Consider the following 18,296-nt stretch of genomic DNA (forward strand, 5'->3'; position numbering starts at 1 on the left):
AAGGTCATGTACTATTTGTGCTTTTTCACACATCTCTTTCTGCATTTATGAAAATTAGTAATTTCATTCTATTGCTTATATTTTTGATATCTGTTAATTGAAATAAGCAAGCTTCATTAGGAAGCACACAACAATAGATTAGCAGTACCAACTTTTGAAAAGCTGACCTCTGTGGTTGTTAGTGAAAAAAAGGAAGAAAACTTTAACCTCTTTTATTTATTAGGCTTAAGTGAATTTCTTAACAGTTTAAACATCTATATTTTTGTTAAGTGCTAAATTTTTCTACATTTTTGGTAACTTCATATTTAATAAGAGGGAAATTTGGGGTTTGGAAAGATTTTTGTCATTACAAGCTTAAGTTCTGTGAGAGAGGGACACTAATTAAATAATCACGTAAGCACACGTACAGACTGAAAAGCGCAGTGAATAAAGGCTTATTTTTTTAATACAAAGTAAATGTATCCTGTGAATGTAGATAAAATGTCATTCATGTCTCTGAAGTCTAGTTGATGTGAATAGAGGTTAATAAAATTTATCTTTTTTTAACTTATAATTTGAAATTTGAATTTTATATTATAGAAAAAATTTTAAAATACACACAGCAGAGAGAAAGTATTTCAAATATCCAAGTATCTCTTACTGTGCTTCAGCAGTTATCAGCATGCTGTGATCTTTTTTTTTTTAATAAAAATTCTGTATATTCTGTATATTGTACAACATGGTAATTTGATGTACATTGTGAAGTTTACTGGATTATCACAGTTTCTTTTGTCACAGCCCCTGAATTAGTTATGTTCCTTTAGATTTTCATTAAAAAATTTATTCTCTTATTTTTATATGTGTATTTTCTCTTATAAACTCATCATTAGGGTGAGAAGAGTCTGTTGAATTCAGAATTTTGGACTATCCTAAGACTTCAGTTGATAAATTATTTTTGGTTTTTACTTTTCAGGTTACAGGAATTGACTGTTTGTTCAGAAGACAATGTTGATGTTCATGATATAGAATTGTTACAGTATATCAATGTGGATTGTGCAAAATTAAAACGACTCCTGAAGGGTAAGTTTAAATGTATGATATATCTGAAATTAATCACTGTGGGTGAAAAACCAGTATGTTGAATGTACTAATTATACAAGTTGTGTTGAGCTAGAACATCAAAGTGGATTTTATAGTGCAAATGTCCTTGAGAAATGGACAGTAATACATTATGGTTCAGTAGCGAAAATGAGTATCTTAAGTCTTGGCAATGGAAAGTTTTGTTCAACTACAATTTTTGCTTTTAATAAAGAGAATGTGAGGATGCTGTTATTTAATTTTTCTAGAATTTCACCTCTTGAGGGTAGCTAGTAGGTTATAGAAGTTATTTGTTTAGCTATTGGTAGTGCTAAAAGCAGATAGCTTAGCAGGATATAAAAGTTTCATTGCAGATGGAACCAGAAGATTGTGCTCTTACGATGAGAGGAGAAATTGAGTCAGGAATCTCATTTCTGACATTCTGTTTTCATTTCTGTTATTGACGTACTGACTTTATAGCATTACAAAGTCTTTTACTCTTTCAGGGCTTAGTTTTGCTTCCTTGTAGAACATGTCAATAGTAGTCACACATGGGAATGTTATAATGCCTAAAATGTGTGTTTTTAAAGCTTTGGAAAGTGCTTTCTTTGATTATGTTGACTGAAATAAACTATCAGAAGGAAATGAGAGAATTTTTGTGGTAAGCAGGAATGTGTTAATATAAATCAAATATCATTGAGTATTATTAATAAACTGAGTATAAATACCTAAATTCATTTCACAAAAATTGTGTTTTAATTTTATGTAATATTGGATCCTGGCTAATTTAAATGTGGAACCTTACAGTATATGATTCACACTCATTTTTATTTTACTTTGTATATTGATATAGGAATTGTCAATAATGTTTTTAATGTCTGACCTAAAAGGAGATTTAGTTATACTAACTTTGAAAACCTCAACAGTTCTACAGTGTGTAATTTTCAAAATACCATGTTTAGTTTTCTTAACATTTGCTTTAAACTCAACAACTATTCACCAGAGATGTAAAAAGGCTGTGTCTATATAGATGAATACTATAAGGCTGTGTTCCAGCTATATTACCTTGTTCAGAATTTGTGATTTGAGATCGTTACCATTATAAAACCAAGCAACAGTTAAATCACTTTTCAGTAACTTTAATAAAGGAAAAATGGATCATTTTAGCTATTATGTCAAGATACAGACAAGTGGGCAGCAATTATTTTACATTATAATAAACCACCACTCAAGTCAGTTGAAATTTCAAGATTTTAATATTTATCATTAAACATTGAAAAGTTAAGGAAGTGAATGGTAATATTTAGAGATTTAATCTTTGTATAATGTTTAAGAAATGTAAGTGGAGTTTTGTAATTTTTTTTTCATAACTGTTCAGTGACATTTGGGAAATCTAGTCCAGGGTGCCTATGGATTTTGTTTGTTTGTTTAAAGATCAGTTTTCTTAGAAATGTTTAATCAATAATAATTAATTGAGATGGTTCTCCATGCATGAATGAGAGAAACTAAGTGTGTGGATAAATTACTTTCTTTTTATTGTGGTAAGTTATCACCATTGAATGAAGCTTCCTTATGATCATAAATTTAGAGTTTATGCTGATAAATGTGAAATATAAAGCTAATATTAAATAGACCAGCAAAAGATGGTTCTACATGATAATGGTGAAAGGAATGGAAACTTCCTGTAATATGGAATAGTAAAAGTAGTGATGTGTTTTAAATTCGATTCAGCAGCTTTTGTTGAGAAACTGTATGTAAGGAACCATGCTAAGTGCCGGGCTTACAAAGATTAATAAAGTATTGAATCTCTCCCTTTGGAGCTCATGGCCTGGTTTATGAGACAAATATATTATCAGATTATTTGCAAAGCAGTGTGGCAAAGCTAAATAGAGTGAGCATAAAGTGAGAGAATAAGTATCTATGGGTTTGGGGGTCGGAGATGTTAAGAGGAAAAGAGCAAGATATAGAGAGGTACAAGAGTAGGTCAGATCATATTAATAAAAACATAGTGACATTTGTTGCATTTTCAGTATGTGCCAGATGTCACGCTATGCTCTTCACATGCTTTTTCTCATCAATACTCACAGTAACCCTGTGAAACAGGGTTGATGATAATATTATCATCAATAATAATATCATCAATAATAATATTATCATCCCCTATATTGATGAGGAAACTGAGGCTTAAGTAACACTTACAAGGTCATACAGCTATTGAGTGGCAGGGTCACATCTGTCTGTCTCTAGAACCAAAGTACCTAACTGCTGTACTGTTTTGCTTATGGGTTATTAGGCTTTATTTTAGTGGCCATGGGAAGTGATGCAGAGGCTTTTGGGTGGAAATTACCTTGATCAGTATTTTATTTTAGATATGCCACTTTGCTTGAAATTTGCAGGATGATTTGATAAAAAGTTACATGAACTTCTGGGACTTGGTTGTATAGTAACGTGAGGTAGAAATAAGGATAGTGGAGATCTGGATGGAATGGGGTAGGGTGGAGACCAATTTGTTATGGTATTTAGGAAGTAGAATGCATTGCATAGCTTTTGGTGATTAATTTAGGTATGTGATGTTAAAGGGAAGTATCACCAAATGTTACAGAGCAAGCTGGTTAAAGCAGAGAAGAAGGTGGCCGGGAAGACGATAAATTCAGTTTTAGATCTATTGAGTTTGAGGTATTGGTAGGGTATCCAGTCAGAAACTTGTAGAACTGGAGTTCTACAAGTATATATAAAATATTTATACATTGGAATTGAGAATAGACTACTGTGTATAACACATTTAAAGTGTCATAAAGGTAAAGTTGATGAATATAGGAAGGCAAAAAGACTCAAGCGCACTGTAAAGTGTAATGCTATTGTTTGGAAGTCAAAGGAGAGCAAGAGCAAAGAAGGTTGGAAGGGTATGTTTTAAAACTGACTTGGAGAACGAGTTGCTCATTTCCAAGTCCAGGGGAAAAAGTGACTTTTAAAGGATTATTTAGACAATTTTATAACTTGTAGACTCATCTCTATCTTATAAAGATATTTGTGTAATTGTAATAAGTACCTGCATCCCTTCATTAAAAGTCCATATGGGGAGTTCTCTGCCAAGAGACTGTTACCAGTAATATAGTTTATAGAAGAGTCATCTTTTCCAGATATAAATCTTTTTATAAATGTGGACAATACATTTATAGAAGAGGAAATTAAAATATCTAATATATTTATATGGAGAAATGTTTAGTCTTATTTTAAAAATGCATTCTACTGCTTTGAACAATCAAATTAGTAGAATAAAAGAAATGAACACATTTAATGATGGCAAGGATGTGATAAGGGCACTTTCATATGCTTCTTGGTGGGAGTGGCCTTTGGCCCAACCCTTCTGAAAATCAGGTTGGCAATATTTATCAAGAGCCTTAAAAATATTCATCTCTTTGGACAGTTCTTTTTCTAGGTATTTATGTGCCTTAAAGAAATAATCGGAATGTGGAAAAGACTTGGATATAAAAGTATTAATGTTACTTATAATAGTGCAGTATTGGAAATAAATATGCAACAATTGGAAAATATTTCAATAACCAGTGACTTAATACAGTGACTTAAATATCCCGAAAGACATCAAAGCATACTGAAAAGACTATGGCTTTGAAGCCCAATTCAATCATTTATTAGATCTGTAACCTCAGAAACACAGTTGGCTCATCTGTAATACCTGAAAGCATTAAGATTTTGAAAGAATTAAATATATTAGATTGAAAATACCTGGCATGTTGTAATTGTCCAAGTAATAGTTATTATTGTAATAGAGCCATCAAATATATGTGTGAGGAATTTTTAATGATATGGAAAAAGTTGGGGATATGATGTGAAATGTTAAGAATAGGTTTGATATGAACAGGTTTTGTTCAGTTATGGTAAATGTATTTGTCTTATACATGCATAGGAAAAGGGAAGGGAGAAAATTCACTGAACTGTTAACTGTGATTGTCTCCGAATGGTAGAATCATAGATAATGTTTTAAATTTCCCTTAGATTGCTGTGTATTTTTTGAATTTTCTACAATGACCGTATATTTTATCCATTTTTTTTAAATGTAGTTATTATTAGAAACAAAACAAAGGAAAAAATTCACAACAACCTTTGAAGTTCAAGGTTCAGTTTGGTCTTTAGTGGACATAACCAGTGAAGTTTTGGCTTATACTAATTATCTTTACCTTTACATTGCTTATAAATAATACTGGAACAAAAGTTTGTATATAAAAGGAAAGTTATTTTTACCAGTAGCTCTGAATTGTATTTGTGTTAACTAATTAAACTAGAGTTAATTGTAAAACTTTTTTTTTTTTTTCTCCAGAAACAGCATTTAAATTTAAAGCCCTAAAGAAAGTTGCACAATTAGCAGTTATAAATAGCCTGGAAAAAGTAAGTAATAACCTCTTTGATATTAAAGTTTTGTTAATTTTTGGTTATAAGTGTTGCTGTCTTCAGGATTTTGAATCAAGGAGTTATGACTTGAGTGATAATTTCACATTAATTTTTGGGAAGACTGCACTGCAATATTCTTCCGAAGGAAATTAGAATTTTGTGATATGATTGGAGGCATATGTTATTTTATTTACTATATTAAGAAAATATGACATAAAAACATATGTTTTGTTATTTGTAGGCATTTTGGAACTGGGTAGAAAATTATCCAGATGAATTTACAAAGTTATACCAGATTCCACAGACTGATATGGCTGGTAAGGATAAGATTGGTTTTTGTTTGTTTGTTTGTTTTTGTCTTTTAAACTCTTACTTATGAGGTAAAAACCTATCATTTTCAAAGTTATTTTGTTATTATGGTGCTTTTAATCTTTTCAACTTATGTCAAATAGGAAGTATTATTTTTTTCTTATATTTCTAAATTAGCCTCAACCTTTTTCCTTTGAGCAAATGGATAAGGAAGTTTGAAATGAAGCTCTGATCTTTAATTAGAGTTGTAGATTGGATACTGATGGCTCTTTGGTGTAGTGAAGCACCTTTTTTCTGTGTGTGCTCTGAGGCTTTAGTTTGTATTTAGAGAGATGTGTGTAAAGTAGGAATATCCCCACTTGGAATTCTCAAGACACAACTGCAAGAAGGAGAATAGACTCCTGGAGAGCTTTGGTAATTCCCTTTGAGAAGCTATTCAGTCTTCGTTTCTTGGATACATCACACTTTGCATAAGGCCCTGCACATTGAGACTAAATACAAGTCTGGCCATTCTAAAATTTGGACTTCTCTAGGATGGATCAAGATAGCTGTTCTAATACATAGACAATATAACCTCTTCTAATACACAGACCATATAACATTGCTTGAATTGAATGAATTTGCTGAGTTAAGTGAACTTCCAAGTTTATCTTTTAAAAATGTGGCCTTTGGGTTTTTGGATAGCACCAGCTTTTAATTTAATGCCAGAGATTTTCTTCTCATCTAATTATATCATTTAATATTTATATTTTTCACATAGAGTGTGCAGAAAAACTCTTTGACCTAGTGGATGGTTTTGCTGAAAGCACCAAACGTAAAGCAGCAGTTTGGCCACTACAAATCATTCTCCTTATCTTGTGTCCAGAAATAATCCAGGATATTTCCAAGGATGTGGTTGATGAAAACAACATGAATAAGGTGAGGAGGGCAAAGTTGTTTCCATCATGTCCAGATGTGAAGCAGTTTATTTTATTTTTTTTAAATTTGGCCACACCGTGCGGCTTGCAGGATCTTAGTTCCCCGACCAGGGATCGAATCCAGGCCCAGCAGTGAAAGCACCGAGTCCTAACCACTGGACCGCCAGGGAATTCCCATGAAGCAATTTATTTTACTCAAGGTGTATATTACTTTAAGCTTAGCATTCTGTAAGCATGATATTTCAGGTGACCATTTCTAGTTGCATCATTGTAGGTTTTTTTGTTTCCTGTCCTTAGCAGAGACATACTTGGACATAGATTTAGTTGGAGGAAAAATATGATATCAGTGATAACACTCATTGATTAAAGACTTAAAATAATCCTGTAGTTGCATTCTTTTACCAGAAAGGACAGTATTAAACATAGTTTTTAAATAAATTTATTTATTTATTTAATTTATTTATTTGGTTGCGTTGGGTCTTTGTTCCTGTACGCGGGCTTTCTCTAGTTGCGGTGAGCGGGGGCTACTCTTCGTTACGGTGTGTGGGCTTCTCATTGCGATGGCTTCTCTTGTTGCGGAACACGGGCTTCAGTAGTTGTGGCACGCAGGCTCACTAGTTGTGGTTTGTGGGCTCTAGAGCGCAGGCTCATTAGTTGTGGTGCGTGGGCTTAGTTGCTCTGCTGCATGTGGGAACTTCCCGGACCAGGGCTCGAACCTGTGTCACCTGCATTGTCAGGCGGATTCTTAGCCACTGCGCCACCAGGGAAGACCCGACCCTAAGCATAGGTTTTTTTTGTTGTTTGTTTGTTTTTTAACATCTTTATTGGCATATAATTGCTTTACAGTGGTGTGTTAGTTTCTGCTTTATAACAGAGTCAATCAGTTATACATATACATGTATCCTCACATCTCTTCCCTTTTGTGTCTCCCTCCCTCCCACCCTCCCTATCCCACCCCTCTAGGTGGTCACAAAGCACTGAGCGGATCTCCCTGTGCTATGCGGCTGCTTCCCACTAGCTATCTATTTTACATTTGGTAGTGTATATATGTCCATGCCACTCTCTCACTTTGTGCCAGCTTACCCTTCCCCCTCCCCATATCCTCAAGTCCATTCTCTAGTAGGTCTGCGTCTTTATTCCCGTCTTGCCCCTAGGTTCTTCATGAACTTTTTTTTTTGTTTTTTACACTCCATACATATGTGTTAGCATACGGTATTTGTTTTTCTCTTTCTGACTTAGTTGACTCTGTATGTCAGACTCTAGGTCCATCCACCTCACTACACATAACTCAATTTTGGTTTTTTTTATGGCTGAGTAATATTCCATTGTATATATGCGCCACTATTCTTTATCCATTCATCTGTTGATGGACACTTCGGTTGCTTCCATGTCCTGGCTATTGTAAATAGAGCTGCAATGAACATTGGGGTACATGACTCTTTTTGAATTATGGTTCTCTCAGGGTATATGCCTAGTAGTGGGATTGCTGGGTTGTATGGTAGTTCTATTTTTAGTTTTTTAAGGAACCTCCATACTGTTCTCCATAGTGGCAGTATCAATTTACATTCCCACCAACAGTGTATGAGGGTTCCTTTTTCTCCACACCCTCTCCAGCATTTACTGTTTGTAGATTTTTTGATGATGGCCATTCTGACCGGTGTGAGGTTATATCTCATTGTAGTTTTGAGTTGCATTTCTCTAATGATTAATGATGTTGAGCATTCTTTCACGTGTTTGTTGGCAATCTGTATATCTTCTTTGGAGAAATGTCTATTTAGGTCTTCTGCCCGTTTTTGGATTGGGTTTTTTGTTTTTTTGATATTGAGCTGCATGAGCTGCTTGTAAATTTTGGAGATTAATCCTTTGTCAGTTGCTTCATTTGCAAATATTTTCTCCCATTCTGTGGGTTGTCTTTTTGTCTTGTTTATGGTTTCCTTTGCTGTGCAAAAGCTTTTAAGTTTCATTAGGTCCCATTTGTTTATTTTTGTTTTATTTCCATTTCTCTAAGAGGTGGGTTAAAAAGGATCTTGCTGTGATTTATGTCATAGAGGGTTCTGCCTATGTTTTCCTCTAAGAGTTTGATAGTGTCTGGCCTTACATTTAGGTCTTTAATCCATTTTGAGCTTATTTTTGTGTATGGTGTTAGGGAGTGTTCTAATTTCATTCTTTTACATGTAGCTGTCCACTTTTCCCAGCACCACTTATTGAAGAGGCTGTCTTTTCTCCATTGTATATTCTTGCCTTCTTTATCAAAGATAAGGTGACCATATGTGTGTGGGTTTATCTCTGGGCTTTCTATCCTATTCCATTGATCTATATTTCTGTTTTTGTGCCAGCACCATACTGTCTTGATTACTGTAACTTTGTAGTATAGTCTGAAGTCAGGGAGCCTGATTCCTCCAGCTCCATTTTTTTCCTCAAGATTGCTTTGGCTATTTGGGGTCTTTTGTATTTCTGTACAAATTGTGAAATTTTTTTCTAGTTCTGTGAAAAATGCCAGTGGTAGTTTGGTAGGGATTGCAATGAGTCTGTAGATTGCTTTGGGTAATATAGTCATTTCACAGTGTTGATTCTTCCAGTCCAAGAACATGGTATATCTCTCCATCTGTTTGTATCATCTTTAATTTCTTTCATCAGTGTCTTATAATTTTCTGCATACAGATCTTTTGTTCCTTAGGTAGGTTTATTCCTAGATATTTTATTCTTTTTGTTGCAGTGGTAAATGGGAGTGTTTCCTTAATTTCTCTTTCAGATTTTTCATCATTAGTGTATAGGAATGCAAGAGATTTCTGTGCATTAATTTTGTATCCTGCAACTTTACCAAATTCATTGATTAGCTCTAGTAGTTTTCTGGTAGCATCTTTAGGATTCTCTATGTATAGTATCATGTCATCTGCAAACAGTGACAGCTTTACTTCTTCTTTTCCTATTTGGATTCCTTTTATTTCTTTTTCTTCTCTGATTGCTGTGGCTAAAACTTCCAAAACTGTGTCGAATAATAGTGGTGAGAGTGGGCAACCTTGTCTTGTTCCTGATCCTAGTGGAAAGGTTTCAGTTTTTCACCATTGAGGACAATGTTGGCGGTGGGTTTGTCATATATGGCCTTTATTATGTTGAGTTAAGTTCCCTATATGCCTACTTTCTGGAGGGTTTTTATCATAAATGGTATTGAATTTTGTTGAAAACTTTCTCTGCATCTCTTGAGATGATCATATGGTTTTTCTCCTTTTTCTCCTTGCGTATATTGAAGAATCTTTGCATCCCTGGGATAAATCCCACTTGATCATGGTGTATGATCCTTTTAATGTGTTGTTGGATTCTGTTTGCTAGTATTTTGTTGCAGAGTTTTGCATCTATATTCATCAGTGATATTGGTCTGTAATTTTCTTTTTTTGTGGTATCTTTGTCTGGTTTTGGTATCAGGGTGATGGTGGCCTCATAGAATGAGTTTGGGAGTGTTCCTTCCACTGCAGTTTTTTGGAAGAGTTTGAGAAGGATGGGTGTTAGCTCTTCTCTAAATGTTTGATAGAATTCACCTCTGAAGCCATCTGGTCCTGGACTTTTGTTTGTTGGAAGATTTTTAATCACAGTTTCAATATTATTACTTGTGACTGGTGTGTTCATATTTTCTATTTCTTCCTGGTTCAGTCTTGGAAGGTTGTACCTTTCTATGAATTTGTCCATTTCTTCCAGGTTGTCCATTTTATTGGCATAGAGTTGCTTGTAGTAATCTCTTAAGATGCTTTGTATTTCTGTGGTGTCTGTTGTAACTTCTCCTTTTTCATTTCTAATTTTATTGATTTGAGTCCTCTCCCTCTTTTTCTTGATGAGTCTGACCAATGGTTTATCAATTTTGTTAATCTTCTCAAAGAACCAGCTTTTAGTTTTATTGATCTTTGCAATTGTTTTCTTTGTTTCTATTTCATTTATTCCTGCTCTGATCTTTATGATTTCTTTCCTTCTGCTAACTTTGGGTTTTGTTTGTTCTTTTTTCTCTAGTTCCTTTAGGTGTAAGTTTAGATTCTTTATTTGAGTTTTTTCTTGTTTCTTGAGGTAGGCTTGTATGGCTATAAACTTCCCTCTTAGAACTGCTTTTGCTGCATCCCATAGGTTTTGGATCGTCATGTATTCATTGTCATTTTTCTCTAGGTATTTTTTGATTTCCTCTTTGATTTCTTCAGTGATCTCTTGGTTATGTAGTAACGTACTGTTTAGCCTCCATGTATTTGTGTTCTTTACATTTTTCTCCCTGTAATTCATTTCTAATCTCATGATGTTGTTGTCAGAAAAGATGCTTGATATGATTTCAATTTTCTTAAATTTACTGAGGCTTGATCTGTGACCCAAGATGTGATCTATCCTGGAGAATGTTCCATGCACACTTGAGAAGAAAGTGTAATCTGCTGTTTTGGGATGGAATGTCCTATAAATATCAATTAAATCTATGGTCTATTGTGTCATTTAAAGCTTCTGTTTCCTTATTTATTTTCATTTTGGATGATCTGTCCATTGGTGTAAGTGAGGTGTTAAAGTCCCCCACTATTACTGTGTTATTGTTGATTTCCTCTTTTATAGCTGTTAGCAGTTGCCTTATGTATTGAGGTCCTCCTGTGTTGGGGGCATATATATCTATAATTGTTATATCTTCTTCTTGGATTGATCCCTTGATCATTATGTCGTATCCTTCCTTGTCTATTGTAACATTCTTTATTTTAAAGTCTGTTTTGTCTGATATGAGTATTGCTACTCCAGCTTTCTTTTGATTTCCATTTGCATGGAATATCTTTTTCCATCCCCTCACTTTCAGTCTGTATGTGTCCCTAGGTCTGAAGTGGGTGTCTTATAGACAGCATATATATGGGTCTTGTTTTTGTATCCATTCAGTGAGCCTGTGTCTTTTTGTTGGAGCCTTTAATCCATTCATGTGTAAGGTAATTATCAATATGTATGTTCCTATTACCATTTTCTTAATTGTTTTGGGTTTGTTTTTGTAGGTCCTTTTCTTCTGTTTCCCACTTAGAGAAGTTCCTTTAGCATTTGTTGTAGAGCTGGTTTGGTGGTGCTGAATTCTGTTAGCTTTTGCTTGTCTGTAAAGCTTTTGATTTCTCCATCGATCCTTGCTGGGTAGAGTGATCCTGGTTGTAGGTTCTTCCCTTTCATCACTTTAAGTATATCATGCCACTCCCTTCTGGCTTGTAGAGTTTCTGCTGAGAAATCAGCTGTTAACCTTATGGGAGTTCCCTTGTATGTTATTTGTCGTTTTTCCCTTGCTGCTTTCAATAATTTTTCTTTGTCTTTAATTTTTGCCAATTTGATTACTATGTGTCTTGGCGTGTTTCTCCTTGGGTTTATCCGGTATGGGACTCGCTGTGCTTCCTGGACTTGGGTGGCTATTTCCTTTCCCATGTTAGAGAAGTTTTTGACTATAATCTCTTCAAATATTTTCTCTTGTCCTTTCTGTCTCTCTTCTCCTTCTGGGACCCCTATAATGCGAATGTAGTTGCATTTTATGTTGTCCCAGAGGTCTCTTAGACTGTCTTCATTTCTTCTCATTCTTTTTTCTTTATTCTGTTCTGCAGCAGTGAATTCCACCATTCTGTCTTCCAGGTCACTTATCCGTTCTTCTGCCTCAGTTATTCTGCTATTGATTCCTTCTAGTGTATTTTTTATTTCAGTTATTGTATTGTTCATCTCTGTTTGTTTGTTTGTTCTTTAATTCTTCTAGGTCTTTGTTAAACGTTTCTTGCATGTTTTCGATCTTTGCCTCCATTCTTTTTCCGAGGTCCTGGATCATCTTCACTATCATTATTCTGAATTCTTTTTCCGGAAGGTTGCCTATCTCCACTTCATTTAGCTGTTTTTCTGGGGTTTTATCTTGTTCCTTCATCTGGTACATAGCCCTCTGCCTTTTCATCTTGTCTATCTTTCTGTGAATGTGGTTTTTGTTCCACAGGCTGCAGGACTGTAGTTCTTCTTCCTTTTGCTGTCTGCCCTCTGGTGGATGAGGCTATCTAAGAGGCTTGTGTAAGTTTCCTGATGGGAGGGACTGGTGGTGGGTAGAGCTTAATGGGACTTTTTGTTTATTAGGAGCAGTAATCCATTATTTTCAGTTGGTTGTAAATATTTTTTCCAGACCATCATTTCTTTTGACCATGTTATCTTTTTTAGCATAAATATTTGAAGTGTATAACAAATATAACAATGACCCATACTCATATTAACATTATGATATATTGCTTATCTTTTTTCTATTTACATATGATTTTAAAAATTGAACAAATAATAGTTGCATAAATTCTTCTTTAATTCCAGATAAAACTCAAGTCCCCTTTGATTCCACTAATTCCATTTTCTTTCCTTTTTCCCTGGGAACAGCTACTGTCAAGGGTTGGTATATATCCTTCTAGTCTACTTTTTAAAATTTTTATGAGACAGAGAGATTGAGATCAAGATCTAGTTCAGTGCTTCTCAGAGTGTGGTCTTAAGAGCAGCAGCATCAGCATCACCTGGAAACTTGTTAGAAATTCAAATTGTTAGATCCCCACTCTAGGTCTGCTGAAACAGAAGCTCTAGGGGTTGGGTACAGCTAGCAACCTGTTTTTAGCAAACCCTCTAAGTGATTGTTGTGCACACTGAAGTTTAAGAACCATTGTTCATTTTGTTATGAAACAATAACTCCCCATAGTCCCCTCCTGCTAGCCCCTAACAGCCACCATTCTACTTTCTGTCTCAATGAATTTGACTACTCTAGATACCTCATATAAGTGGAAATATAGAGTGTTTGTCTTTTTGTGGCTGTCTTATTTCACTTAGCATAATGTCCTCAAGGTTCATCTACCTTGTAACATGTGTCAGAATTTCCTTTCTTTAAGGCTGAGTAATATTCCATTGACTGTATATACTATATTTTGTTTATCCAATTTCATTTGTTCCTGGACTTTTGGGTTGCTTCCACCTTTTAGCTATTACAAATAATACTGCTGTGAACATGGGTATACAGATATCTCTTTGAGACCCTGCTTTCGGTTCTTTTTCATATATACACAGAAGTGGTATGGTTGGATTGTATGTAAATTCTATTTTTAATTTTTTGAGAAAGTTTTGTCTCTTTTAAGGTTACTTTTCACAGTTTATTCTTTGCTAGGAAATATATTTTTCAATTTTATCAGCAAGGAGTTATGTATATCTATATCTACATATTTTATTTGTAATATAGAAATATATAGACACAATGTTTATTTATAATATTTATATATTCTCTTCTAATTATTTTCCTCAATATCCATGTTTATAACTCTTTCCTCATTTCTAATATGTCTCATATTTCCTCATTCATGTTTACTAGGGTTTATCTATTCTATTGGTCTTTAAAACCTGGCTTTTTTTTTTTTTTTTGGCTGCATTGGGTATTCGTTGCTGTGCGTGGGCCTTCTCTAGTTGCGGTGAGCGGGTGCTGCTCTTCATTGTGATGTGTGAGCTTCTCATTGCAGTGGCTTCTCCTGTGGAGCATGGGCTCTAGGTACGCGGGCTTCAGTAGTTGTGGCACATGGGCTTTGTTGCTCCATGGCATGTGGGATCTTCCTGGACCAGGGCTCAAATCCATGTCCCCTGCATTAGCAGGCAGATTCTTAACCACTGCGCCACCAGGGAAGTCCCCGTTATTCCTTTATGGATAAAAAGTTATTTATCAAGAGTACCTGTTTACTAGGATAATAATACAGGCTATATGTGCTGTAAGAATTCAGATGAAGCTTGGATAGTTAGGAAAGTTTTATGGAAGAGGTGTGGAACCTTAGTTGAACTTGAAATAAGAAAGGAATTTAGATTAGAGAGAGAAAGTGAGTGTTGTTCAAGCCAGGGTAATCAAGAAAATGGATATAAAAATGTTGAAGGTATGTTCAGAAAAGTTAGCTAGAGAGTGGAAGGTTCACACAGGCAGTTACAAGAAGTGAAGATGAAGAGCAGATGTGAATAATCTGGAAGACATTGTGAGCCAGTTTGCGTTTAAACTTTATTCTTAGGCAATTAGGAAAAGTCTAAAGATTAGAGTTAGAGGTGAGATATGCAGAATAGTGTTTGAGACTGATCAAAGGGAAGTCCAAAGTGGGAGTTGGTTCAGAGGAAATATGAGTTTAGCTTTTAAATTTTTATTTACTTATTTATGTTGTGGTGAAGTAGCAAAAAATTTGCCCTTTTAACTGTTTGTAAGTATACAGTTCAGTGGTGTTGAGTACACTCACAGTGTTTTTGTGTTGTTGAGTTGTAGGAGTTCTTTAAATATTGTGGATATTAATTCCTTTTCAGATATTTGATTTGCAAATATTTTCTTTCATTCTGTGGATTGTCATTTCACCTTCTCAGTAATGTCCTTTGATACACAAAAGTTTTTTGATTTTGATGAAGTCCAGTTTATTTTTTGTTGCTTGTGCTTTTACTGGTATCATATCAAGAAATCATTGCCAAATTCGGTGTTGTTAAGATTGTCTTGTATGTTCTCTTATAGGATTTTATAACTTTAGTTGTTTAGATCTTTGATCCATTTTGAGTTCATTTTTGTATATAGAGTAAGGGAAGGATCTGACTTCATTCTTTTGCATGTGGACATCCAGTTTTTCCAGCTCTCTTTGTTGAAAAAAACTACTTTCTCCACTGAATTTGATCATATATTCGAGGATATCTTTCTGCACTTTCTGTTCTATTCCAGTGGTCTATATGTCTGTCTTTATACCAGTATCACAGAGTTTTGGTTACTGTAACTTTGTAGTAAGTTTTGAAATCAGGAAGTTTGAGTCTTCCAACTTTGTTCTTCTTTTTTCAAGATTGTTCTGGCTTTTTGGCTTCCTTTGAAATACCATATGAATTTTTGGATGGGTTTTTCTATTTCTGCAAAAAACACTATTGGGGTTTTGATAAGGACTACACTGAATCTGTAGAGTGCTTTGGATAGTATTGCCATCTTAACAGTGTTAAGTTTCCAATCCATGAACATGGGATGTGCTTCCGTTTATATCTTCTTTGATTTCTTTCAGCACTGTTTCATAGCTTTCATTGTGCAAGTCTTTCATCTCTTTGGTTAAGTTAATTCCTAAGTATTTTATTCTTTTTGATGCTTTCATAAGAGGAATTGTTTTCTTAATTTCCTTTTTAAATTGTTAATTGCTGGTGTATAGAGATGCAGTTGACTTTTGTGTGTTGATTTTGTATCCTACAACTTTGCTGAATTTGTTTATTAGCTCTAACATGCTTTTTGTGTGTTTGTGTGTTATCTTCAAGGTTTTCTACATATAGATCATGTCATCTGAGAACAGAGATAACTTCTTCCTTTCCAGTTTGGATGACTTTTATTTCTTTTTCTTTTCTCATTTCCTTTTCTTTTTCTAATTGTTCTGCGTAGAACTTCCACTAGTATGTTTAATAGAAGTGGCAAAAGCAGGCGTCCATATCTTGTTCCTAATATTAGACCAATAGCTTTCAGTTGTTCACCATTAAGTATGATGTTAGCTGTGGGTTGTTCATATATAGCTTTTATCATGTTGAGGAAGCTTATTCAGTGTTTCTGTCATGGGAGGGTGTTGAATTTTGCCAAATGCTTTTTCTGCATCAATGGTGATGATTTTTTTCCCTTCATTTTATTTATGTGATGTATTACATTGATTGATTTTGTTGTTGAACCATTCATGTCCTCTAGGAATAAATCCCACTTGGTCATGGTATATAATCCTTTTACTATACTGCTGGATTTGGTTTACTAATTCATGTTGAGGATTCTTTCATAGATATTCTTAAGGGAAATTCGTCCATAGTTTTCTTGCAGTGTTTTTGTCTGGCCTTCATATTAGGGTATTGCTAGCCTCGTGGGATGAGTTAGGAAGTGTTCCTTCTCCTTTAATTTTCTGGAAGTATTTGAGAAGGATTGGTGTTAATTCTTCTTTAAATACTTGATAGAGTATTCACCAGTGAAGCCGTCTGATCCTGGGCTTTTTCTTTGTAGGGAGGTTTTTTATTACTGATTTCATCTCCTTGCTAGTTATAGTTCTATTTAGATTTTCTGTTTCTTAATGAGTCCGTTTTGGTAGATTGTGTGTTTCTAGGAATTTGCCCATTTGTCTGGATTATCCTGTTTGTTGGTGTATAATTTTTCATAGTGTAATAATCTTTATTTCTGTAAAAACAGTAATGTCCTCATTTTCAATTCTGATCTTTAGTAATTTGAGTTTTCTTAATCTAGCTAAAGGTTTGTAAATTTCTTGACCTTTGCAAAGAGCCAACTTTTGATTTTGTTGATTTTTCCCCTGTTTTTCTATTCTCTATTTCATATTGATTTGAGAACTTTCTCCTTTTTTAATGCAAGGGTTTCCAGCTCTAAATTTTCCACTTAGCACTGTTTTCTTTAATTTTTGGTATGTTGTATTTTTACTTTGATTTGTCTGAAGATATTTTCTAATTTTCTTTGTGGTTTTTTTCTTTGACCAAGGGTATTGTTTAATTTTTACACATTTGTGAATTTTCCAGTTTTCCTTCTGCTGTTGATTTCTAGTTTCATTTCATTGTGATCAGAAAGATTATATATATATTTTTAATCTCTTTAAATTTATTAAGACTTGTGGCCTAACATATAGTCCATCCTGGAAATTGTTGCTTATGTGTTTGAGAAGAATGTATATTCTGCTGTTGTTGCATGAGTTTAGCTTTTGGCATGTTATATTGAGAATGTGTGTAAGTATAGATGTATTATTTTCAGTTAGGAGTAAGGCCAAAGGGAGAAATTTGTTAATGAGCTGTAGAGAGGGCTTGAGATCACAAGAATGCATAACTTTCTATGAGGAGTGGAATTTAGAGCAATAGAACAGCCTTAGATATATCCTTAGTTAGAAGGCTGAAGCTTTAATATAGCCTGGAGTTTTAGATAAAGATGGAACAATTTGAGATAGACAGTAACCAAGAAAGTATAATATTTAGAAATTAAAGATAATATAAAAAAGAGAATTTGATCAGCTAAATTCAGGGTTGGGAAGTCAACTACATTGTTTGGGAAGGATGTTTTCTCATGTTCCTTTAATAATTCAACAAAGAAAGGGAAGAACAGGTTCCTGTTTTTGGATTCAAGAAACATTTAAATGATGACAGCTACTTAAATTATGAAATTTAAAACCACAAATATCAATATATCAATTATATATTTCTAGAGTATAATTTTTAGAGGCTAATTTGCTACTTTATTAAGTAAGTCTGAAATCTAAGAAACTTCACATATTATCTAATTGCTGTATTTGAATTTTGTAGAAGTTGTTTCTGGACAGTCTACGAAAAGCACTTGCCGGCCATGGAGGAAGCAGGCAGCTGACTGAAAGCGCTGCAATCGCCTGTGTCAAACTGTGTAAAGCAAGTACTTACATCAATTGGGAAGATAACTCTGTCATCTTCTTACTAGTTCAGTCCATGGTGGTTGATCTTAAGGTAACATGCTTATTGTTTCTCTTATACAAACTTAAAAAACGTTAAATGAAGAATAAACTTGTAGTATAAATAGTATACTAGATCACTGTCAAAGATCATTGCAACACAGAAGTTCTGAGTCTTCTTTTATTAAATTCTTAGGACCTG

General features: G+C 34.2%; 1 protein-coding gene across 1 annotated transcript in view; it reads left to right on the forward strand.

The window, feature by feature from the left end:
• The window catches only part of NF1 (neurofibromin 1), a gene marked incomplete at both ends in the record, with an annotated part of 254,679 nt that overhangs the window by 66,675 nt on the left and 169,708 nt on the right, over positions 1–18,296 (forward strand). Inside the window, 5 exons of the mRNA XM_079725195.1 lie at positions 953–1,059; positions 5,396–5,463; positions 5,708–5,783; positions 6,536–6,693; positions 17,976–18,149. Of these exons, the coding sequence (XP_079581321.1) occupies positions 953–1,059; positions 5,396–5,463; positions 5,708–5,783; positions 6,536–6,693; positions 17,976–18,149 (583 nt within the window). The remainder of the gene's footprint in view (positions 1–952; positions 1,060–5,395; positions 5,464–5,707; positions 5,784–6,535; positions 6,694–17,975; positions 18,150–18,296) is intronic.

The sequence above is a fragment of the Hyperoodon ampullatus genome (assembly GCF_949752795.1).
Source record: "Hyperoodon ampullatus genome assembly, chromosome: 19".
Classification (NCBI taxonomy): domain Eukaryota; kingdom Metazoa; phylum Chordata; class Mammalia; order Artiodactyla; family Ziphiidae; genus Hyperoodon; species Hyperoodon ampullatus.